General features: G+C 29.5%; 3 protein-coding genes across 4 annotated transcripts; 1 reads left to right on the top strand and 2 right to left on the bottom strand.

Moving 5' to 3' along the window:
- Nucleotides 1-2,923: 2,923 nt before the first annotated feature.
- On the top strand, nt 2,924-5,021 carry LOC127290875 (SNAPIN protein homolog). 2 transcript variants are annotated; one of them, XM_051319707.1, is made up of 3 exons: nt 2,924-3,214; nt 3,606-3,903; nt 4,166-4,227. In XM_051319707.1, the coding sequence occupies exons 1-2, from the start codon at nt 3,063-3,065 to the stop codon at nt 3,892-3,894; spliced, it is 441 nt and encodes a 146-aa protein (XP_051175664.1). In that variant the 5' UTR covers nt 2,924-3,062; the 3' UTR covers nt 3,895-3,903; nt 4,166-4,227. The 2 variants fall into 2 exon arrangements, with proteins under 2 accessions (XP_051175664.1, XP_051175655.1); XM_051319698.1 differs by lacking the exon at nt 2,924-3,214 and having other exon boundaries at nt 3,755-3,903; nt 4,166-5,021.
- On the bottom strand, nt 5,005-19,836 carry LOC127290738 (uncharacterized). Its single transcript, XM_051319512.1, has 9 exons — nt 19,679-19,836; nt 8,609-8,706; nt 8,406-8,513; nt 7,496-8,281; nt 7,009-7,151; nt 6,770-6,928; nt 6,444-6,713; nt 6,077-6,328; nt 5,005-5,935 (listed from the first exon to the last, which is right to left on the bottom strand). The coding sequence occupies exons 2-9, from the start codon at nt 8,697-8,699 to the stop codon at nt 5,603-5,605; spliced, it is 2,142 nt and encodes a 713-aa protein (XP_051175469.1). The 5' UTR covers nt 8,700-8,706; nt 19,679-19,836; the 3' UTR covers nt 5,005-5,602.
- A 2,408-nt stretch (nt 19,837-22,244) lies between these two features.
- On the bottom strand, nt 22,245-23,801 carry LOC127290890 (guanine nucleotide exchange factor MSS4 homolog). The gene is made up of 2 exons (XM_051319716.1): nt 23,584-23,801; nt 22,245-23,086 (listed from the first exon to the last, which is right to left on the bottom strand). Exons 1-2 carry the CDS (start codon nt 23,698-23,700, stop codon nt 22,832-22,834), a joined length of 372 nt encoding a protein of 123 aa, XP_051175673.1. The 5' UTR covers nt 23,701-23,801; the 3' UTR covers nt 22,245-22,831.
- Nucleotides 23,802-24,243: the final 442 nt, after the last annotated feature.

The raw sequence follows: 24,243 nt of genomic DNA on the forward strand, positions 1-24,243 counted from the left end.
TTTTTTACAATAAACTGCGTTGCAGAGATCGACATAAGTCATTTATAGTATATATGTATACGGGGCCCCAGGGTTTGTGCAGAGAACCCTAGAATTATCGTTAAATGTTATTGCCTAGACTCCATAGATCTTATAAGGTATATAAAATACTAGGTTACCACAGCATTCATATTAGACTTTAGAAGTGAGGGTGAACCGAAGAGAATTTCATATACTCGAAATTATATTAAAGACATTTAAGAACAAAAACCACTAATTTTATATATTGCAGTCACTTAATCAATTATAGGAATCTATTTTTTCTGTATACATTTTAGTTAACTTCGAACAATAATAAAGAAAATATATCTCGTTCACGAAATGTTAAAAATATAACTTAGGAGGGAGGGGATAAAGAAAATTAAAAATTATGACATAAAAATCTTGTAAAAAATACCTAACCGCTCCCCACCCTCTAAATGAATCAATAACAACGAATATAAAAGGATTTTAAGTTTTAATTATTCAGATCCATATAAAAGAAATTATTTGTCAATTAGTTGCGAAATTATTTCTTCAACATACGCATAGAGAAAAAGACAAGAATGTCCGGGAGTGTCAAGATTGCTGCAACCACAATCACTCAGAACGTCCTTTTCGCTTACATCCCTCATACGTCCCATGAGAAGACCCTTCTCTGTTTCTTTACAACCAACATACATATAGATATATATAGAATTCAGAGCAATCGACAAAATCAATTCCAAGTTCTTATATCAACTTCTTTTCTAATTTTAACCATTGTTTTTATTTATATCAAATTTTATTCACTCTTAATGAAAACGTTTTTTTTTTACTTTTTTTTAAACAGCTTTTCCAACTTTTCTTCCCCCGTCAACTATCGCACCCTGATCTAGTGAAAATGTAGTAACTTTATAGAGTAAATAAGTAACTTAAGTAACTTAACTTAACTTTAAGTAATTTTTACTTAAATTAAAAGTTACTATAAAGTCACTAAATTTTCACTAGAGCAGGATGCGGTAGTTGACGAGAATGACGACAAATAGCGAGTGGAGACAATGGAAACCAACCGATGCAAATTGTGTCCGTACCCTGACTTTAACTTCTGAATTTATTAATGCTACACAACCCTGAATTCCAACCTAACATGACTGTTGACAAGTTCAAGTTTGTTCTAGCCAGAGTAGTTATTCATTTGTATTCATTATTGAATGTTACAAATTAAGAATCGCTTGAATCTTTAGAGGTAAATTAAATTTAATTACATTTTTACCTGAAAAATACTTAATTACAAATTGTTAATTTGATAAACCTGTTAAATTTAGAATATTGTTGCTACTTATTTGTAGCCTGCAATTGTATCGTTTTATCCTAAATCAAAACGTTTGCAACATGAAATTGATATTTTTATTATAACTAATAAATTAATTTAATTTTAATTAAATTTATTGTAATTTTATTATAATGATTTTTATTGAAAAATCGTTTTGTTTAAACTCATTTTATTATAATTTTATCGTCTAAAATAAAATAAGTTTTCATGTTAATTGTACATTTTGCATTGAAAACTTAGATAACCTAAAAAATTTCCGTTTCAAAAAAATGATATTTTAAAGAGGAGGTGAACTAGAAAATGGTTATACAATAATAAAAATTAAATCTATTTTGATCAAAGATTCCGTACAATAAGTATCAAATGTGTACTCGCAAATAAAATTTTCTAAAAATTTTATCTCAAATGTTAAAGGTTCCTGAGATTTGCGTATATGCATCAGTAAAATGTACGTCAAAAGCTCGAGCTAAACTATAATGGAACTGATTCTCCCTTTTAACAGTAAATTGTTAAAGAAGCAGCACCACCCAAAAGAGAAAGACTTTAATTACTGAATACAGATTTACTTTCTACTTGTAAATGAGAAAAGACAAGAAAGAGGTTTCGTCGCTCTCTTATAGACTCACGGCCGCGCTTTTACCGTTGGACTAATGATTTGCAAACATCACCCCTCTGTTTCACTCATTAAGAACTTTTTGTTGGGCGTGTTGTACATGAACAAGACAGACATCTTCAAAATACTTCAGAGGGTTTTCTGTTATACAACTACTTTTAACATATATAAAAGAAAATTTATATTTAATTTTTTAATGGTTTTTTTTAATATTCATTGTTGTTTTGCAAATTTTTGGTTAGGAACCTATAATTTTGTACCTAATTTTAAATGTCATTCAAATCAATTGTTTTTAACTTAAAAATTTTATCATTTCTTATTGCAAACCTAAATATCTTCTATTATATTAAGTTAACAAATTTCCAATAGCAACACCGACCCCGTGACCTCGACACCGAGCTTGCAAAATTTATTTTTACTTATTTTCAAATAAATCAAAATCCTTTGTCATATGCTTTTAGAAGATCTTATTTATTTCACAGTTTAAAAATGTTTTTGCAATTTAAAACCTAAAAATAGGGTTATTTTGCATTTTTAAGCAATTTTTTTGAATTTTTGGATATATACCTATAAAATTACTCTTATTTTAAAAAGTTACTCAGAAAGATTTCTTTTTTTAATTTTTTAATGGTTTTTTAAAATAATTTATTGTTGTTTTGCAAATTTTTAGTTAGGAACCGATAATATTGTACCTAATTTTAATGTCATTCAAATCAATTGTTTTCAACTCAAAAATTTTATTATTGCTGATTTCAAACCTAAACATCTTCTATTATATTAAGTTAACAAAAGCCAGATTTTATACACGCTATACCATCTATACATCTAAACTAAGTACTTTAACTGGATTTTATCAAACTCTGATAAAAAGAAATGTTTTAGATACGTAATAAAACGTAATAGAAAATGAAAATTGCTTGTTGGTAATAGTAGTTTCAAGTAAACGGAGAGAGCACGAATTAATTTCATCGTTCTGCTCTGTCGACAATGTAGAAAAATAAGTCGTCTGCTAAGAAAACTGTCCGGAGCTGTCTAAATAATCCAATTATTTTAATAATTCATTGATGATTTGAAAGGTTAGTTTTCTATAGTTTTTGCAAATAATTATTTTTAAAAATGGACTTGGATACAGCGAGTGATAATACGTCTTTGGATGATAAAACAGAAGATTTTTGTGATAATCCTACTAGAGATGCTTTGACGGAAGGTCTAATGAGTCTTTTAAAACCAACTGTCGATCAACTTGATGAAAGGATTCGAGCAACAAGGTGACAATAAATAATATAGCAGTAATTAATTAAATAAAGTTTCACACTTTTTACACAAGCTATTTTTTTAGAATTATAGTTTTATTTTATTCTGCATTATTTAAACAATCGCTTTACTCCAAATCCATTTTTAAATACAATTAATTGAAAAAGCAATAAAAAATTATTTTATATTTTCGTAGTGTAACAACAAATTGTCCAGAATTTTAAAAACATCCAAAAAATAAAAATTAATAGAATTAGAAATTTTCAATAAACGTCCTTAAATTTTGTGATTTAGTAAAAATTTTGCTCAGAAAGTATTGTACACTTATTTTTTTTTAAATATATACATTTGAGGAAAACCAACAAAACTTAGATTCAATTATTCTTAGGAGTAATATTTTTTCAGAATAAGTCAAATTGAACTAAAGCAACAAATTGATTCATTGAACGAAGAATTATTAAAAATATCCGAGAGTCTCCAGCATCCATTGGAACTCGATTCATATGTTAAAAAACTTGTAAATGCCAAGCAGAAAGTTACAATAGTGAGCAACATTTTGCAAACGACTCAAGAGCGTTTAAATAAAATTCATCAAGCTATTGAAAAGGAATCAGCAAAAAAACGAGCTTTACTTGATCATAGTTCCTCTTATAAAGCTGATGCAGTTAAAAATTTGAACATTGTTCAACAATAAAATATAAAGGTTTGCTTTCAACTAATAAGAATTTAGTTCTTTACAATAAATAACAGCAACGGACATTTCAGAATATCCTATGGACGTCCTATCCGTATCTGGAAATTTAGCTTTCTCTAGGATGTCTTCAGGATATCTATGGATATTCCTGAGACATCCTATGGATGTCCTACTTTCCAGTTTTGTCCCTGGGACATCCGTAGAATATCTTGAATATCCGGATGCTGTTAGGGTAAATATTAACCAATCTTTAACTATTTTCCAAAAACAGGAATCGTTTAAAATGGAGACTCCTATTTTAAAATTATCTGAAGAGGATAAAGAAACAGTTTACGATCCTTCGGAAGACTCGTTTCTCCTTATAGATGCACTGGAGAGTGATTTGCAGTCTATAGAAGCAAAAATGCCTGGACTTTGTTTAGAAATTGGAAGCGGTTCTGGCGTAGTTATCACTGCACTGGCAATGGCTCTTGGTTCAAGATTTCCATCATATTTTTTAGCCACTGATATAAATCCTAACGCATGTAAAGTGACTAAAAGAACTAGTATCGCAAATTCTACAAAAGTGGAAGTAATCCAAATGGATTTAGCAACCAATTTCCTACCTGCGAAGTTTTTTGATTTAATAGTATTCAATCCACCGTATGTCGTTACAGAAGCTCTTGAGGTATTAGACGAAAGATTAATTTCTAAAACGTGGGCAGGCGGTCTCGAAGGTAGACAAGTAATGAAAAAAATATTCCCACACATTCCAAATTTATTGTCAAAAAATGGAATCTTCTATTTACTTGTAATTAAAGAAAATAATCCAGAATACATTATAAAATATTTTAAACAGTTCAATATGATTGGCTCAATTATAGCTGAAAGAAAAATAAGAGGCGAGCATTTATATGTATTAAAATTTATCAGGCATCATTGACCAATACTGCTGTGAATAATGTATTAAGAAATTAAAATATCCCATTATTTTATTGTTATAAAAATGTAAATACTTGTTTTTGTATATAAATATAAAATCAAAAAAAAAACTTTATCAGAATTAACAAAATTTAATGAAAATAAATTATAATAAAAAAAATGGTTGTAAATTGAAAATAAAAGCAAAACTACAAATTGTACAGAAATTTTATTCCTTTAAACATATTTTATTAAAAGTTGGGACTTGAATCTGTAACACAGATACTTACAGGCAAAAATACTGTTGTAAAAATTGTTAAAATACTAAGGGAAAAGCACTAAAATCTTTATAAATAAGTTTAATCGCTAAATTGAAATTGACATATTTTTTACAGCTTCTGCGAAGAAGTAATAATTATTCTAAACAAAAGAATTCAGTTTGTTATTTAAACTCATCGATTTATAAATTGATCGGCTCATATACAAAATTATGGCAGTGAGTCCTCTAATCAAGCATTTAGATCGTGTATACTTGCTCGCAAAGTCTTAATTGACTTTTTTTTTAATTGGGCAACAACACTTTATTGATGTTACACAAACAAAATGAAGCTATTTGCTAATTTAACTTCACTATTTAATTCCAGACAAACTTTTTCATTATAAATATGCTATATATATGTATATATAACAAACTACTTTTTTTATTCTCCTCAGAACACAGAATTGAAAAATATATTTCTTTGATAAATAAACGTCAGTTTATTAAAAGGAATTCGCTTTTAAAATCTTTTGCTCTCAGTTTGAAGTCTTAAGATCCCATTGAATATGCTTTTGTTTTGTAAACATTTTGTAACTTTGAGTACAAAATGACAGCACTTATTGTGCTGGAAACTACGGCGGTAAACATCATTGAAAATGCAACGTAAAATCCACTATTACTTAAACAAACATTATTAGACGAAGCAATTTCCTGCACTATTTCTTCATCGACATTCTCTAATGCTTGATTTGCCATTGGACTTAAATCTTCTGGCATGACAACTCTGAATCCACGACCGACTCTCACGCCACTTGGTGCCAGACTTATTGTTGAGTTTAGTGGAGAAGTAATGGAACGACGACGTCTTCCGGGATCAATTTGCTGAAAAAGGTAAAATTTAAAAATGAGTAGTTCGTCTTTACTTTTTCTTACTGTTCAGTTTATGACTAAAGTCATCCTAAAGACATCTTAGTGTTCACTGAGCCACCAATTATTTGGATAAAATTCACAGAAATTATGTACCTGATTTGGTTCCGGACATGCGTCACAGTTAGTTTTACAAAGTTCAACGTTACATTCGATGAATAGATCCATTACATCTGGAAATTTGAAAGCTTGGAAAAATGCATAGGCAATTATAGATGCTCCCGTATTTCCTGTATCTTTTGTCTTTTGAAAAGCTCCAAAGATTTTCGGTTTCAAAATACAACCCCTTTCATCCGTAAGTTGAACAAGATTTGTAGATGTATCGTCGCGCGCCACACAATCTCGTACCTAATTTTTAAAGAAAGGAAAAATTAATTTTCTCAATAAAAATCTGCTATATTTATATAGGTATACTAGAAAGAATTTAAGCTTTCTTTAATAAAATTAAAAGTTTTTTTCAAACCTGTAGGTCGAAATCGGGATCACCTTCAACAGAAATAACTAAAGTCATGACTTCTCCAATTTTCACAAGACCATTTGCAGCCGGAGCAAATGGACCTTTTCCAATTTGAATATCCAATTTGGCTGAAGCAGTGTCGCCACTGAATGTTACAATTTCTTGATTCAACATATCAACTGAGAGACTCACAGTGAGAGCTTTATTGATATTTCCTTCCCATAAACAACGGACTCTTCGAACTGTGTCCCATACTTCTTGAATTCCCGCCTCGTTCTAAATAAGATATTTTTTTAATAAAAATTAAATTAATTTTTGGTTTTCAATATTACCTGTAATACAAGGACATTTTCTAAATAAGCCTGACCAGCTTCCCCTTCAAAGTCATTAATAAACTGCGTTCCACAAGAATCAAGATTTACCGTGAAGGAATATTTTGTATTTTTGGAATTTGCTTCCACGTATCGACAATTGGGCATCATGTAAAATCCCTAAATAATGTAATTAAAATTTTTATTTATTTTTTATTCATTCTATCTCATAAGAAGGGATTTGTTAAATTTTTGTTAACCTTTGAATAAATTATTCCATCGTAAGCTCGATTGAATTCAATATTTATAGTCATCATACTTTTGCTGCATTGGACATCAAGAGCATGAATGTGTGGTGGATGATTTAAATCATCATCTGGTGGGACACCTGGTCCTGTATTACCTAAAAAGGGAAAATTATTTATTACAATTTATATTATTGTGAGTAAGGATTACATTATTGATTTAATTTTATAATGAATAATAATTAAAGTTTACAATTAATAATTGAAAATCAAGCAAATATGTATTAGCTGAAATCAATTAGCTAACAATTTAGCTGATACAGCAAGTTATTTGCTATTGTAGCCAATAGATATTTGGTACTTTTGATGAAAAGTATTAGCAAAAGGCATGGACAGTTAACCGTGGAAAAGTTTTGTTAAATGCAGTGATATATTAGTAAGTAAATATTAATTATTATTCAAAAATGTTGAATGAAGAACTAGTGCAACTATGATATATTACCTCCTCCTGGAGAAATGTCAATACCAGGTCCCGGTCTGGGAGCAGGTCCTGGTCCAGGTTGAGGCCTTGGTCCTGGTTGAGGTTCAGGTCCCGGTCCTGGTGCTGGACCAGGTCCAGGTTGTGGTCTAGGTCCTGGACCAGGTCCTGGTTGAGGTCTAGGTCCTGGTGCTGGACCAGGTCCTGGTTGCGGTCTGGGTTCCGGCCCTGGTCCAGGTGCTGGTCCAGGTTGTGGTCTAGGTCCAGGCCCTGGTGCTGGACCAGGTCCTGGTTGAGGTCTGGGTTCAGGCCCTGGTGCTGGACCAGGTCCTGGTTGAGGTCTGGGTCCCGGCCCTGGTTGCGGTCCTGGTGCTGGACCAGGTCCAGGCTGTGGTTCTGGTCCTGGATCAGGTCCTGGTTGTGGTCTGGGTCCTGGTCCAGGCCGACCGGGTTGTGGCGATGGGAAACCAGGCATTGGCCTTGGCTCTCCCGATGGATATCCTCCATTTGCTGGTGGAAGATAAGTTGTGGATGTTGCCGGATATCCGTTTGAGTCTGAGAATGGCGGTGATGGACGTGGAGTGTACGGATAGCCATTAGTTGAAGAGAAGCTAGTTTGCACATTCGGCGTGTACGAAGGCCTTGAAGTGGAAACTGGGGAGGAAGAGTATCCATTGTTTGATGGCGTGTATTGGCCACCGGCTGAGTACGGTGGTTCTTGCGACGTCGCAGGTTGAAAAGGTCGCGGCTTTTCCGGCGGCCTTTGCGTACTATAAGGTGGTAAATAGGCATTATCTGACTGTTGACGCGCTGAAACAAATTCATTCAAATGTCAGTTTCTGCAAAATTTCCAGAAGAAGTTATCAAATGTTTAATTTGTTCAACTTTTTTAATCACATTTTTTTTTATATTTTATTTACTTTTAGCGAAATACCTTTTCTAACACTTTGCGTCTGGTATATATTTTGAATCCACTCCAAAATATTTCTTGCCATTATATCAGCCGCTGAATCTGAAGTAGCTCGTATATTTCTAGATTGAACTAAATTCAAATTATTCCATTATTATTTTTTAGTTACGTTGACTTTAATATTATTTTATTTTAATATTTTTATTATTATAATGTTATTAAATTACCTTCATTTGAGCTAGTGAACAAGCCATGATTATTGTTTGTAGCAGCTGTTAAACTAAATATCACAATTAGAATCCCCACAATAAATTTCATTGTGGACCTGAAACACAATTTTTAATTATTTTTCTAAAAATTTGCAACGTGAAATATTATTATTATAATTATGTGAGTGTTCGTTATTGCGGAGGTACCCCATCGTTTGGATAGAGAATTTGACGACGTATACTATAAGTAAATTTCCGATTATTAAAACCAATTGTCGACAAGTAAAAATTACTCGTTTCAAATTAAAAATATCTATTACCAAAGATATTCCACTTTAATTATTACTTTTCTCCCTTGTCAGAACCGTCTTTAGTATCCCCTGTTATATGTCTAATTTCTTCTGATTTTACATATTTATATTATGATAAAAGTGAAACAGTAGAAAGAGTTTGAATAATCTTGAATGAAAATAAATTGACATCTTCTCTTGTTGCTTTCATCGTTTTCAAAAAAAAATATACACATAGTCCCATTCAACGACTTTCCCGATGAATTACTGTCCGTTGTTTTTACCAACATGGAATGTCAAATCGAAAAGAGACTGTGAATTTTCTACATAAATCTCATGTAGTCAACAATGTTGCTCACAGAAAGGAGAAAGTTGTCATTATGAAATTAAAGGCTACGATAGCACCTTTTCGAAGGTAACATCATTGCCAGATACATATGCCTATACATAATACATTGTAATGTAATGTAAGAACATCTTAGGTTTTGTAGAATTACTTGAGGATCTTCAAAGCTAACATCTGTCATCGGGACTCTTTAGATCTTTTATAAAAGAAATTTTGCAACACTTATTTTTACTTGTTAATATTTTTTCCGACTTGATAAAAATATCCTTTAGCTAAAGAAAAATCACTGTCAGTTCAAAACTTTCCAACTTGCACAAAAAAAGTAAATTTAACAAACGTCAATTCATTAATAAGGAAAACATTTTAAAATAGAATATATTTAACACACCAATTTAAATTCGTCTCAACATTTATTTCATCTTTGTTTTTCGTTTTCTTTGATTAAATTAAAACAATCATTCAAAAAATAAACAAATCAGTTAAGGTCCCTTTCACCATAGAGGGTCACATATATTTGATCCAAGTAGACACATGTTTATAATTAGCTTTCTATATCATGAATTATTTGCCAGAAGAAAAAGTTAAGAATTTTACATTCTAATTTATTTATGATTATTGTTCTAGATGAGAGAAAAATGACGAGGAAGATTCGCAAACAGCTTTATAATTTTTATATGTTTAATTTAATGAATTTTATTTGAATTGAATCAGGACAAAGAACCTGAGCCCGGAAATTTCCGGTAGTTGTTATAAAGTCCTTAATGAAAATTCCTGTACAAGATCTTGTATAAGAAAATGTACATGTTCAGCAACTGAACTTGTACCAGTTGTAACGTCCTCGCGACATTATGTCTTCAAATTATTAACCTGTGGCACGACGAACCCCTGTTTTCGCACGTGCCACAAGCCCTCGATTCTGTTAAAAATAAGTATATACAAAGATGACCAAATATGGTATTGTAATCACGTGATCACTGACCAACCCCTTGCCAAAAAATATCGATACTAAACTTATCGATTAATTTTCTACTATATAAACCATACATTTTCGTGGAACAAATCAGTTCTTTTTTGGGTGTCGGTTCATCAATTCTTCTTGAAGAAAATTCCTTATTGTTCAACAAGTGTCAACGCTCAAATAAAACTCCTGCTGAGGGAGCAGTATTAAATTCTTATTCAAGAAGTTATTCTAAATTATAAAAAAATCAATAATGCAAATTAATTTTTTTTACTAAAAGCAAAATTTGTGAGTCTATTTGCCTTGGTATTAATTCATACGACCTTGCGAGATCAAGGATGGCTTTCGAATCTGCAATCTGTTTTAGTTTAATCGCAACCGACAATATAGGTGAAACTGAATCGTGCGACTTGACCGCGTTAGCATATACCTATACAAACACCATTGATGCTTTTAAAAAGTCCTGGCAAACGGCAAGGCACTAAGGAGAGTTCGAGAAGTCAACCGAGGAGTCGTGTACGATGAGGCGAAAGGTGAAAGTGGAGTTCTATTGGAGAATTATCATCCTCAAGTATCGTCTTTAGGTACCGTGGAAACATAGCGTGCTTACTCTCAGGACTGAATTCATTAGGTTTATCTAACTGCACGAGGATCTATATAGCAAGTTCTATTTTCACGAGATGACAAATTGATTTTCATCTCTGCACCTTTACAAAATGCTCTCCAATCATGAAATTCAAGCTATACGACTTCTACTGACTTTTTAAAAGTCAGAGGTCCTTAATTTAGTAGTTCTAATTTTTTCTGCTAAAGTTCAATGCAATTAATGAAAATTATCAAACATACCATATCATTGTTCTTAGTATTTATCAATAAAGACAAATTGTTATAAGTATTTGAAATCAAGATATTCATTTGAAGAAGCGACTTGAAAAAATTGTGGTCGTGCAAGTATTCTTGATTACTTTCACTTGTGGAAAATGTTTTCTTAACACACTTAGAAATAAATGATTCTTAATTTAGTGATTTTTTTCAAGACAATAAAATGAGGTGGTTGAAAGTTCTTAATTTACAAGCGCGTTAGAGTCCTTTGGACCTTTAAAATTACGTGTGTCATCAACTTTTGTGACAAGGACGTAGAAAATGATGAATGCGATTACAGCAAAAGTCTATTAATGATAATTGCATAATAAAGATCTCAGATTTATTCAGTGTCATAAGATAAATTTTTATGTTTAATAATTATAACTTTCTGGAAAAATTTACAAAAATTGTTATGTACGATACAAGCTTTATTTCAATTGTACGATTTTTGCGATGAACAACAAGATAACAATCAAATCAATTATTTAGATATTTCTATAATTATCAAAAATAATAAGACTACATATAACTGGTATCAAAAATTATCTTCAGGCAGACTCATCAATTACTTTTTGAATCATCCATTACAATAAAAATGTCCAAAATTTTTGAACATTTCTTGAAATGCTACAGCCAATTATGCACTTTGTGAATCTACATGAAATTTCACAATACGTCCAAATATAAAATGCATTTCATGAAATGTCCAAGTCCAATGTCAATAATGAAGAAATCGTATTAACAATTAATTTCATATTATTATTTCCACGGTAAATCTATTCTTTAATTAAAATCAATTAGTCATTCATTAGTCATCAATATCTGTCTTATAATGTAGTGTCGTTAGTACATTTGACAAAGAAAGACTGTTCATATTATTTTATAATTCAAAAAAATGGAAAACGAAAATTTTTCTCGAAAAATTGGACCAACATTACCTGCAAAAACAAAAAAAAAACCTTATATTCGTGCCGAAGTAAATAACATATGATTAGTGAAATAGTGGCAGCAAAGAATAAAACGTAATTAAATATATAAATCAAAGGAATTAATTATTATAATTAAAAAAATTTTAATAAATTTAAAAATTTCAAATTCTTGCAAAAAGATATGAATCAAATAAATTGTTCCACAGGAGTATAGGATTACATATTGATTAATTTGTAGCTAATTTTTCTGTTGTCCTTGTACATCTACATTAAATTATATCTTTGTATGCAACGAATTCGCTTTTTCGTCGAAAACAATGTACATGTCGAAAGGCACTTATCTCCATGGGATCGAAGGAATAACTTTAGATGTAATGTGAAAAGAGTGGGAAATTATTGTGAGACAACTCCTCTAGGTCTTGAAAGTTCACATGTTTGTAAAGGACATAACTGAGAATTAAATATTTTTATATATACTTGAAATTCTTTTGTAATTGAACTCATTGGGATGTGGTTTTGAAAATTATGCTCGCACTGAAAAAATAACTTGGCATCAAATTAGCATAAACTTATATTGAATATTTCATTACAGCATTTTGAATTTAAGATTTTTGTGAAAAAATTACTATTATCGTTTTAAAATGCCTTTACTTTTTACTAAGATTAATTTTTATTTTAATTTAAAATATTTACACTGTTTGTAATTAAATAAATATTGAACAATTTAGTTAAAAATGAAATTAGAAATTAACTGATAAAAATATCCTTCTTGTAGGACACAGTCAATAAATATATCCCAAAGGAATGTAAAGAATAAAAATGATATGAACGATATATAGTAACCAAGAAATTGCAAGTAAATAAGAAGCCTACGCTAATTGCCTGCTAATTAACACAAAAAGTGAAGACTTTCCTTGAATCTTGCACAATTTCACAAGAGGGTGACGGAGGGACAATGTAGGTGTTGAAGAAGAGAGGGTCGGTATCATTTAAGTGTAATAATCATATGTCATTGTGTTTTCAGTACTTTATAATTATCGTGCGAATTCGTGAAATTCACGTCGGCGGAACGGTGCTATTTTGTGGTCACGAGATGAAGCAAGTATTAGTATAGAGTGCACTTGAGATGATGCGGTTTTCGTTTCTTCCTTTCTTTAAAATTTTCAAGAAAAACACATCTAAAAGGTTCCTGTCTTAGATATATATATGTAAATTACATAATACATTTCGTTTTCCTATAATAAAATTCCTAATCATCTCCTTAGACAGCACTTGACGAACTCACAATTTTTATATTGAGTTTTTAGAAAATAAAATAAATTTACTTCTAAATCTATGGGATAATGTTTTTCTTAAAACGGAAAGTTGAGTGACAGAAGGTTAATTGCGCTGTCATTAATGTCAGTATATTTTATAACACAGGCAATTTTTTCTGCTTTATCATATCTGTAAAGTTTAAATAGTATTTTATTCACTGATAGGATATAGCGGGTAATAATGTACACTTTATTTCCCTAGTGAAATAAAATGCACTTAATCACCCTCTGAAGAGGGAAAAGAGCACATTAAAATCTCCATCTGACTACAAACGAGAACGGTTGAATAATATTTCTCACATTTTTGTATCGTGTATAAATAATTAACTGTATACCTTTTATTTAATTTTCTGAATCTAAATTATCTAATATAATGATATTTCAACAATTATAAAATAATTTTCATCAATACATGGAATATTAAAATAAATAAAAAAAATTAACTTATGAAATAAGAAATTTGATGAGGAGCACGTAGGTCTTTTAAAAATCCTATAAATTAATCTGTTTCATAAAACAGTGGCTCACTTTCTCCAGCAATGTGTGGTGAAGTTCCAACCACGACTTGTTTAATGAAACTATTTTTTCTGAATAAAACACATATATTCCTTTATGAAACGAAATAGCAAAAGTTGAACATTGTATACTTAGTTAATATACATTGAAGTCTCTTGTTAATTACTTTCTGTATTGCTCACGAGTTTCATACCATAATATATTTTTCGAAATCGAAATTTTTATATTATTTCCATATTTTCAAATCACTTTTATTTAAATATTTATCTCGTTATTTTGTACATTGTTTTCAAGACCTATGAATGTGCGACAAATTCGTTGCACATTCGTCGTAGCCGTGAAATATAAGTTTAAAATGAATTAAAATTATGAGAAATTATTTTAGAAATATTTAAAGTATATAATTTTAATGTTACCAATTTATACTGATCTGTGTTTAATATAAAACATAAATTTAATATTAAATTATCATTTCTTTGTCAATATTAATTGTTCCATTTGGAAAAAGGTATTTATATATATAGTTCCAAATTATGTCAGTCGGTCGTCGAACATCTTTAAAGTTTGTAAAGAAAACTTTTCCCATCGTCTAATTAAGACATTAATCTTTAGTTCTGCAATGTTTTTTTCAATTATAATCTCTTCTTTTTTCTTGTTCCTTTTCAAGTAATAAAAATTCTTAAATGTGTAAAAGCAATGCGATTAAATTATGCGAATCTCGTTGAATACATGTGAGCAAGAAGAGATTTCTCCGTGAAAACTATTACCAAGTCGATAGGTCTGGGTCACGGGGACATTGATTTCCTTATATGTGAGAGATTGGTAGATTCAGTTTCAGATAGACTAGCATAAAGGACTCGAGTTTAAGTGCGCCAAGAGCCATGTGTTTAAAATGCGATACGACAATTTCTATTTCGCAAGAGACGTATCGATATGTCGATGCACCAGTACGGCGAATAAAATTGGCAGTGGCAAAATGTAAAGTGAAATTATTTCATGATGACTTGAAAGATTTTTATTTAATCTTTATACGAGTTTTTTGTCCATTTTTGTTTCTCTTAATTTTTTTTTTTGCATTCATTTTTAGCCAAGATCTAAAATTACGCATCTAATTGATGTCTGGGTTCATTTATTCTTTTTTTTGTAATTTAAAAGGTCAAGTGAGAGAATTGCGAACGCAAATTACGCATCGTGTCTCGCAAATCAGCACAAAAAAACCGTATGTTGAAGACTAAAGAGAAGGACCTCTCTATTTACCACCTACGTGTTATTTACTATCCTATCATCATAAAATTCTATCACTTTCTTCTTATATTTCATAACTCTATTATTTTCTTAATTTTATCTCTCATTCCACAAGTTCCACTCTTAATTCGAAAAAGAAATATAATATTGATAAAATATTCAAATATTTTTCGAAAAAATAAATTGTCAACATTTTTTGGAGCAGGCCAACAATTAATTAATTCTTTGAAGAAAATACAACTTTTTCATTCTGAAAGATTAAAAACTTATTTTACATATGTGTTCGATGAGAGAGACGTAATTCCAATAAAATTGAAAGTTGATCGGTATGATTTGATGTGTCTGAAGATCGTAAAACATGTGAAAGTGTAATTTTCAGAAACATCGACAAAGACATATCATTATCTGCCCTTTCAAAGATTATAGTTAGATATCATCATCCATCACTCAACGTCTTGCATCATAGTTATGCATCACAACAGTACATCATTTAGGTTCTCGAACTGTTAATGAAAGCCTGGCGAGCATTTTAGCAAAAAAGAGTCTCTAATAGCGTTGTTAAGTTTTTTCACTTATACATCATTTTGAATCAATAATTATATATTTTTTTCAAAACAATTTTAAATAAATCCTCAATTTTGTTAATCGTGACATAAAAAATTGAAACTCATTAAAATAAACTTAAATTTTTAATCTATTAATTAAAAATTTCATACAATGACAAAAAACGTGGATTTCACTCTTTATTGATTGAAGAGATAATATACCTCTGACAAAGATCACCAAAAATCAGTTTCACTTATAAATTTTTCGTTGTTGGAGATAAAGTGAAAGCATTTTGTTAGTTTCATAAAATATTTCCAATGTGTATGTTTACAATACTGACTTGTCAGTTATAAAGAAAGAACACGTTGAGAGAACACAGAAAAAACTTGGACTCATTTTTGTTGCAACTCATTTTCTTTTGGGTATCGAAATGAGTATGGGACAAACTTCATGTTATTCAAAATGATATTGGCTGGAATTTCAGATTTCTAAGTTGGCATCATAAGCAGAGTAATTTTGTATTTCAATTATTGTTTCTAATATTTCAACAACACCAGAAAGATTATTTTGACCAGTACGAATATTTAGAAGTTTTTAAATAAAAATTATTTATTATTATTTACGTAGATAATAATTAATTTCATAAGTTTTTAAATTTACCGCTATTATTTAAGTTGGCAGTACCGTTCCTGTTGTCAAAACACATGTTTTCATTTTTCTAACCTAAAAACATATTTCCTTTATTATTTTATTACGCGATTACAAGCAATTTTTAATCAAATATATTAAGTCTAGCGTGTTATTTACTTCTTTGTAATTATTATATTTCATGTTTTTGTGCAAAATTATTCGTTATTTCACAATATTTTTCGATTTTTCTTTTTCTCAAAATGAAACTTGCCTGTTTCATTTTGATACTTTTACCTTAGAACTCGAAATGAGACAACCAGTTTCATTTTTGTTGCGAATCAAATTGAGTATAGAATCTATACTCAATTTGAATTCAGGTTTTTTCTGTGAAGTAAGACCACGTCCCTTCATTTGCCTTCTTTAAGACCTCGTAATATTCGTTCACCATTGTATGTTGATTTTAATTGAATAACACGTTGCTTCTTCTAAAGCGTGTTTAATGGACGAGCATGCGAAAGTTCTGTCATCCTTTGCTTAGGCATACACCGTAAAACTCACTATTGAATGACCCCTGGCATTACCTATGACGTTCGTGCTACCGTTAATCACAGATAGTCAAGATATCAGTGATTAAACTGGCGTTATCCCAATACTCCTTCGACTCCAAAGAGAAAACTAAATTTACTTTCAGCAGATACGTGACTTGTATTATAGTATCATTCTATACATTATGACTCTATGAAATTTTTTATTAATTTCACAATTTTATTTATTTAAAATTTTTAATAAATAATTTCTTTCGCTGATCCTAAAATTGTATCGAATCTGGATAATATAAACCCTTTCTGTAATAAAATTGTATTGTTCTATTTATATCTAACAAGGGTTTTTCTTCTTTTTCTCTTTTTTACAATTTACATCGAAAGATCATCTGTTCGTACATTGTTCTATTGAGAGAGTATGTTGATGATTTCTTTTATTACCATAATTTAATGGAAAGCAAAAGGGGAAGTCACCCTAATCCGCAACGATTAGATGGTCAACCCTTTTAATGAAAATCCTGTATAAAAGGTCTACATTTTCCAGGAGAGATCAGTTCAGATTTTGGTGCACGTCTTCTCATACGAAATCTTATACAAGTATTGTTACTCTACTCGATTTCTTACTCAAGTTCGACTTAGAAGAATTTTCAAGTCAAGTGTTAGAAGTTTCTACATCTACAAGAACTCTTCCAAGTATTCAACGATTCACAATATTTGGAAAATCATCTTTTTTTTCCTTTGCGGAAGAATCTCATTATTTGGGCTTTCATCACGGTTTATTGAACTCCAGACCTGTGGTCATCACCTGGGTCTGTCAACCCAAATTTAATATTTCCAGCTTTCTGAATTTACAAATTTTCAAAAAAACTTTTTAAAATTAAATCATTTTTAATCATTGAAAAATTCTTAAAACACAGTATAAAGTTATGTGCTTGCTAAATATTATTGTAAAGAAAAATCGTATAGCAAAACAAATTTGCAAACAATTAAAAAATAATTTGTTTACTAATCACAGTAGGCGAGTAAACATTTTACTAGCTTCTAAGCGCAAATTACTTTCTCTAAGAGGTGTTAAGATAAGCTAACACATCTGAGTTGGTAATTATTACTTCATACTCTCCTTCTTATTTAAACAAAGACAACTTTTCCTCCGGCTGCTTTGAAACTGACCGTGTATTATTTATTCAGTTCGCCGACCTTAACCATTGTTAATTACTCTTTGTTCTTCTATTCTTATTAACCCCATTTAAAATATGTTGCGTTTTAATTTCCAGTTCTAGATGAATACAATAATTATTATAACTTATTTATTATTTTTTTTATAATTTTATGAGTTATTTTTTATTTATTAACCATTACGTTTAATTGAAGCACGAGAAAGCATTTTAAAACATCCTAAAGAATCAAGTTATAAAACACTTTCGTACACTGCAATTACGACAAATGAAGACTCTCGTAATCTCTTTCTTCTAGTTGTTCTTTAGCGCGTCAAACGATTTAATTTCACTAATTAAATTGTAAAAAAAAATTAAATCCTTTATTGCACACAGAAAAATATATTCCTCATATTTACTCATTTATGCTTCATGCCTGTAATTTTTATTTTAAGCAATTAATAATTTTACTGATGTAACTGTCATTTTATTGCAATATAAATAATTCAAAATTATATCGTAATAAATAATACACGACAGTTTTCAATATAATATAGAAAATAATTTGAAAATATATTATAAATATTCAGTTGAATAGATTTTTAAATATTAAAATAGATTCTAAGAGATTATTACAGGTCTTATATAGGATACAAATTTCAATTTGGGTACCTATTAATAATAATAAATATTTTAATGTATGCAAATAATTAAAAGAAAATAAAATAAAAGAAATTTTAAACAAGGTTCTAAGCTACGAGAAAAGACAAACAATTTTAAAATTATAAAATGAATCGTAATTATCATGTCCCACGTCTGAAAACAATTGCGTGAGAAAAAGTTTAAAGAAACTCACAAATACTAATTTATTTGCAAAAATTCAACAAAATATTCAATCACTGGCATTGTTATTGCACTCTTGGATTTCAATTAACTGTGATTACATATCGAGTCCTAGGTAATAATTAATTGAGACAGTCATTAATATTTAATTGATTAATCACATACAGTTTAAAGCTACTAATCTTATATAAGTAGAAATAATCATTCAATTAAAAGAAATGTTTCTTAATAGAGAGACTTTTAGTTTGAACATTTAATATAGTACCGTTTTAATTTAGAAAAAACAGAAAATTCAACTAAATCCGATTAATTTTTTTTTACAATTTGTCCAACGTATTGGTTTCTCTATTTTGAATTTTTAAAAACCGACTTCAAATTCGTAGTCAGCGACCTCGAAAGTTCCCGAGTAAAGAGTTTCAAGTGAATCCGATGAATTTTTTAAATTTCGTCCGCCATATTGGATTCGCCATTTTGAATTTTTAAAAATCGACTTCGTACTCTACTGATTCTAATATTCGTAATTGTCACACCAATTTTAATCACGATTAATTAAATAATTAATTTATTTATTAAAAGTAACGAATTGAATACGAATTTATAAAACTAAAATAGAACAATAATAATTTTTCAATTAGAAAGTAATTGACGTCAACTAAAAAATGTTTCTTTAAATTAAATAAATATTTATATACCTTTTTAATTATTAAAAAAATTATAAAAATAATTATTCATTTTAATTAAAATTTATAATTGTTACATAAATTTTTTTTCGAAGGAAAAAAAGTACTCTAGTCCAATTGCGAAATTCTATTTTCTTTGTGGTAATTATGTTCAATTAGTGTCTGGTGTCATAAGATCAATAGAAATTATGTTGATTTAAAGAAGGAAGTGAAGAGATATAGAACTCACTTGTGAATTGAAGGTGATTATTGAGTGAAGCGCAGCTTCTTTAGACTACATGCACCTCCTCTTCTCGCGAGAATCCGAACAACTTATGTGCACGCGCTAGTGAGAAAGGTGAGAGTGAATTGCTGGGAACATCTTCACCATTCAAGCTTTATATAGGAATTGTATCCCCTGACTTAGACACTCCACGTAGAAATATATCCACCACCATTTCTCTAAAAATTTGCTAACACTCGAAATAAACTCATTGTCATGTCTATTTGCAATATAAATAAATATCAAAAATTATTTTATCGGCAAACGCTGTCAAGATGATCCAAACCGATTTAATTAATATTGGAGTTTAATGAAAATTTTAAATCTCGACCGTTATCATCATTGTCTATGATATGTTACAAATGATTCAAATAGATATTAATTATGTTGTGGAATGGTCAAATAGTAATTGACTTCCTCTTAATTCAGAAAAGACTCATGCTATGGTGATTTCGGCTTATACTATATTGCTGCAATTAAATAGAAAATAAAGAATCTCTCCCAACTGCAACAAGATTATTAGTAAAGTCTCTCATTCTGGCTATTTTTGATTATTACTGTCAGGCGTACGATGATATCACTGATGATCTTAATTATAAAGTAGAAAGAGCATTAAATGCCTGTATTCGATTTTTATACGATTTGCGCAAGACTGAGCATATTACACAATATAGAGTTAAATCTGAATTACTAAATGTTGCGGTGAGAAGACAGCTTTTTATAGGAAACCTATTGTATTCGATATTCACTAATGGAATTCCAAATTATCTTTATGAAGTTTTTGAATTTAAGAATTTTGATGATTCAATATACCGCAGGCTTCGAGAAAGAAGATCTGTTTTAAAAATACCAAGAACTTGTAAATTACAAAAATCTTTTATTATTAGAGGAGCAAGATTATGGAACAAATTACCTAATGAGATAAGAGAAGCATCCAATCAATTAATATTTAAAAATACACCGTAAATCCCAGTTAGCGACAAATTCGAATTGGAGCTATGTTGCAATTCTCCTGAAAATTTTTGAGCTTTAATCTTTTTCAATTCATCAGCACAAATTCACTTAACTTTTTAAATACGTATTTTTCATTAATAAATTGTGTCGCAGTATCGTTTTAATTTGGAATTATTAAGAATCGAAAGTAATAGAGAGAAAATTAATTACCCTGAATAAAAATAAAACATAAAATATGACCCGACTTTTCACAAAAAATGAAATATATATATAAAAATGTTGTGTAGAAGCTGTTAATTAAAAAAAGCTTTATTGTAAAATTAAATTATACTGTACGTAAGAAGTATCGTTTATGAATAGATTTCCTTTCTCAGTTTTGTTCTATAAATATGATTTACGAATGGTCGTATAGCATTAGGACAGTTATTACAAACTAGCAACAAATGTAAACAATTTTACGTAAGATTCAGGTGCACAATTGGAGAGAATTTATGTAATTAATCAACGGGCTGCTTAAGGCGTTATGTGATCAATGCTCACACGCATCTTTTCACACGCATTAACACAAACACACATGAAGGATTCCATAGCTTTCACGATGTATCTTGATTAAAAGATGTAAAATGCACGTATCAGAAGAAGTTAACGTTAACGGAAGCAAAAAGGGGAAGAAGCTAAGGTCACATGAAGTGATCCTAACTGCAGGGTGTTCCCCATAAAAGGTCAAATGATGGACCTCTCTCGAAAGAGAAAGAAATCTTTGAGATTATGTTTATAAGTTTTTTTTTGGATTTTCTACCTTATCGAAACAATCGCAAACTTTTATGAACATGATTGAAGATTTTTTATGGATACAATCAACGATTCTTTTTACAGATATATAACTTAAGATTTTTACAGATAAGTTTTTAGGGTCGCTGATAACCAACCTGAGGTCCGCTCTTCAAAATTCAAAATGGCGGATTTTTTTTAAGTTAGATTCGCTTTAAAATCAGTACTGGGGGATTTTTTTAGTGTTGATTACAAATCTGGTATTAAATTTGTAATTGGTGACACCGAAAACCCCTGAGTAAGCGGCCATATTAAATTTTGAAATACCAACAAAGAATCTGATCAATTTTTAAAAATTTCCACCATATTCGATTCGCCATTTTGAATTTTCAAAAAAACTAACATCAAATTCGTAATCAGCGACCTCAAAAACTATACTTTACCAATATCCATTGATAATTGCTTATAATCACGTAGGCAATGGTTACTGTGTTTATTCTAGTGTGAAAATATTGACTTGTAAGCTGAAATTTTCAAAAACCCATGTAAAATTCAATTTTAAAAGCACTTGATAAATCCAAATAAATTATTATTTTGGAAAATCTACTTCATGGTCTTATGAGGTACACTTATACAAACGAATGAGGATATATTGAGCTTAATCCAAGCTTAGCCCAAAAATCGGCCTTATTGAAGTTTATTTTGTTTAACTTATTGCATTCTGTGTTAACCTATGTAAAAAGAAATAAGGAACATTATTAAGTATGAATATTGTTATACAAATATAAATTTATATTACTTTCTCATATACTATTTGTATAGGCATTTATTTTTGTAAGTACAAAATTCACGAAAATTACGCAAACGTACAAAACTATATAAATATTTGTGGTAAAAAATACCGATAATCAGAATTTAAAGCTTTGTTGTAAAAAATTCCATTATAAAAACTGATTAAATAAGTTGCTTTATTATTAATACGTTATAAAATATATTTTTCTACTATGGCTATTGAAATTAATAAATGCTCAGTGATTTGATTTGTATGAAAATTTTCAATAAAATGTATGTTAACAAACACTTAAGTTTTTTTGAATTTCACTTCAAGAAAAGGCTTCTTATAAATCTTTTAGTTTTTTAAAAGTATGAAATTGCAGTTTAGGTAATTATTAAATGTAAAAAGCAATTTGTGCGTTTGAATCTTTTCACTTTCAGATGACCAGTGCATACTTGGACTTCTTTACAAATACTGTCGAAGAACAATTATTCTTGCGCACTATGTACAAGCAAAGTGACTGCATGAACTACATTCACATATAAATATAAAATTAAAATAGAATTTGATAAGTCTTTTTTTTTACATGAACGGGTCTATCATCGTTGCTATATGTTTCATCACTTTTTCTGAGAGTTTGGTTTCTCGTGCTTGACTCGAGAAAGGGCGATATATGATTTGTATGTGGATAAATCGTGCCATCCAACAGGACCTCTTTCACAATCTGCACATGCGAGGTATTTCACATTTTCTACCGTGTGCGAGACACCAATGTTTTCGAAGCAATTAATGTCTTCCACCATCCAGCAGTCTGTAATCATTTCACGGCTAGTACCCTCACTTCCTTTTTTACACAAAATTTCAGGTAGAGAAAACTGAAATGTAAATAAAATAAACATTAACGTAGTTTTGTAAAGTTTTTTTAAGACGCATCTTTTGACCTATTAGCGAATATTCTACTGTTATTTTATCCAGAGTTATTAACATTTCGAAATTGAAAAATTTTGAAAAACTTGCCTTTTTTGCATTATTCATTAAAAAAATCTTTATGTAACTTTAAAATTATTATGAACAACTTGAATTTATTTAAAAACGAATTAATTAACCTATTATTGAACCTTTTATTATAAAATCTTACGAAGTTATGGATGTTAAAAAATTATCTCTGCAAACGCCCAAAAAATACAACTTAACACCTTTTTTATAATTATTATAATACTAAATAAGTTATCATAAATTGATCACAAAAAATCTCCATGAGGAAGCAAAGTGTTCATGAAATGAATACAAAAAGTTCATACTTCAACTTGGCAACGGTTTTTTTCTTGTATATATATATTATTTAGGAATAAAAGTTACATAAAAAACTAACCTCAATATTTACAAAAGTAGCAGCACCAGCATTAAGAATTTTCGATGGACAAAATGTACAATAAACTACATCTACATTTTTCCCTGAAGAATCTTTCTTGTCTTGAATTAAAGACATTTTTATAAATGTTAAAATATTCTAATTAATATTTAGTCCCTGCTGTCAAAATATTAAATTGCACGTTCAGGTTATGATATGACCTGAACTAACAAGGTTTGTCCACGCGCAGGTAAAAATAACTCATCCAATGAACGCTTGGTACAAACGACGTCCACCTTAAAAGTTTGCGCGGTAAAGTATACATTTATTCAAAATAAAAGAAATGAATATTCGTAAGAAAAGGTTACTGCTAACCATTAAAAATAATTTTATTATTAAAAAATCTAAATTATATACATTAAATTGAATATTTTACTAATTGCTTATTTAATTAATTAAAATTTATTTTAAATCAATGTCATATTTTTTAAAATTTTGTACAAACGTTTTAATAAATTTTAAGTTTGTTTTCTTAATTCTTCCGCAATTTAATTAAATTAGAAACTTCTTTTATCTCAATGTAACTCTTTTTACCGGAAGACGAAAATTGTTATTATTTTCTATTTTGTACCTACAGTAAACAATACTAGTGTTTACCTATAAGTAACAACACTATCGTGC

This window comes from Leptopilina boulardi, unplaced genomic scaffold (genome assembly GCF_019393585.1).
Source record: "Leptopilina boulardi isolate dan_hultmark-lab unplaced genomic scaffold, ZJU_Lbou_2.1 LbouV2_123, whole genome shotgun sequence".
NCBI lineage: Eukaryota > Metazoa > Arthropoda > Insecta > Hymenoptera > Figitidae > Leptopilina > Leptopilina boulardi.

Excerpts from the sequence above, each read along its gene's own strand:
- LOC127290875 (XM_051319698.1), top strand. The coding sequence starts at position 4,178 with ATGGAGACTCCTATTTTAAAATTATCTGAAGAGGATAAAGAAACAGTT.
- LOC127290738 (XM_051319512.1), bottom strand. The coding sequence starts at position 8,699 with ATGAAATTTATTGTGGGGATTCTAATTGTGATATTTAGTTTAACAGCT. Across the intron at positions 8,514-8,608 it reads GTTCACTAGCTCAAATGAAG|TTCAATCTAGAAATATACGA; the intron begins GTAATTTAATAA and ends ATTTGAATTTAG. Across the intron at positions 7,152-7,495 it reads TGACATTTCTCCAGGAGGAG|GTAATACAGGACCAGGTGTC; the intron begins GTAATATATCAT and ends TTCCCTTTTTAG.
- LOC127290890 (XM_051319716.1), bottom strand. The coding sequence starts at position 23,700 with ATGTCTTTAATTCAAGACAAGAAAGATTCTTCAGGGAAAAATGTAGAT. Across the intron at positions 23,087-23,583 it reads CTACTTTTGTAAATATTGAG|TTTTCTCTACCTGAAATTTT; the intron begins GTTAGTTTTTTA and ends TTTACATTTCAG.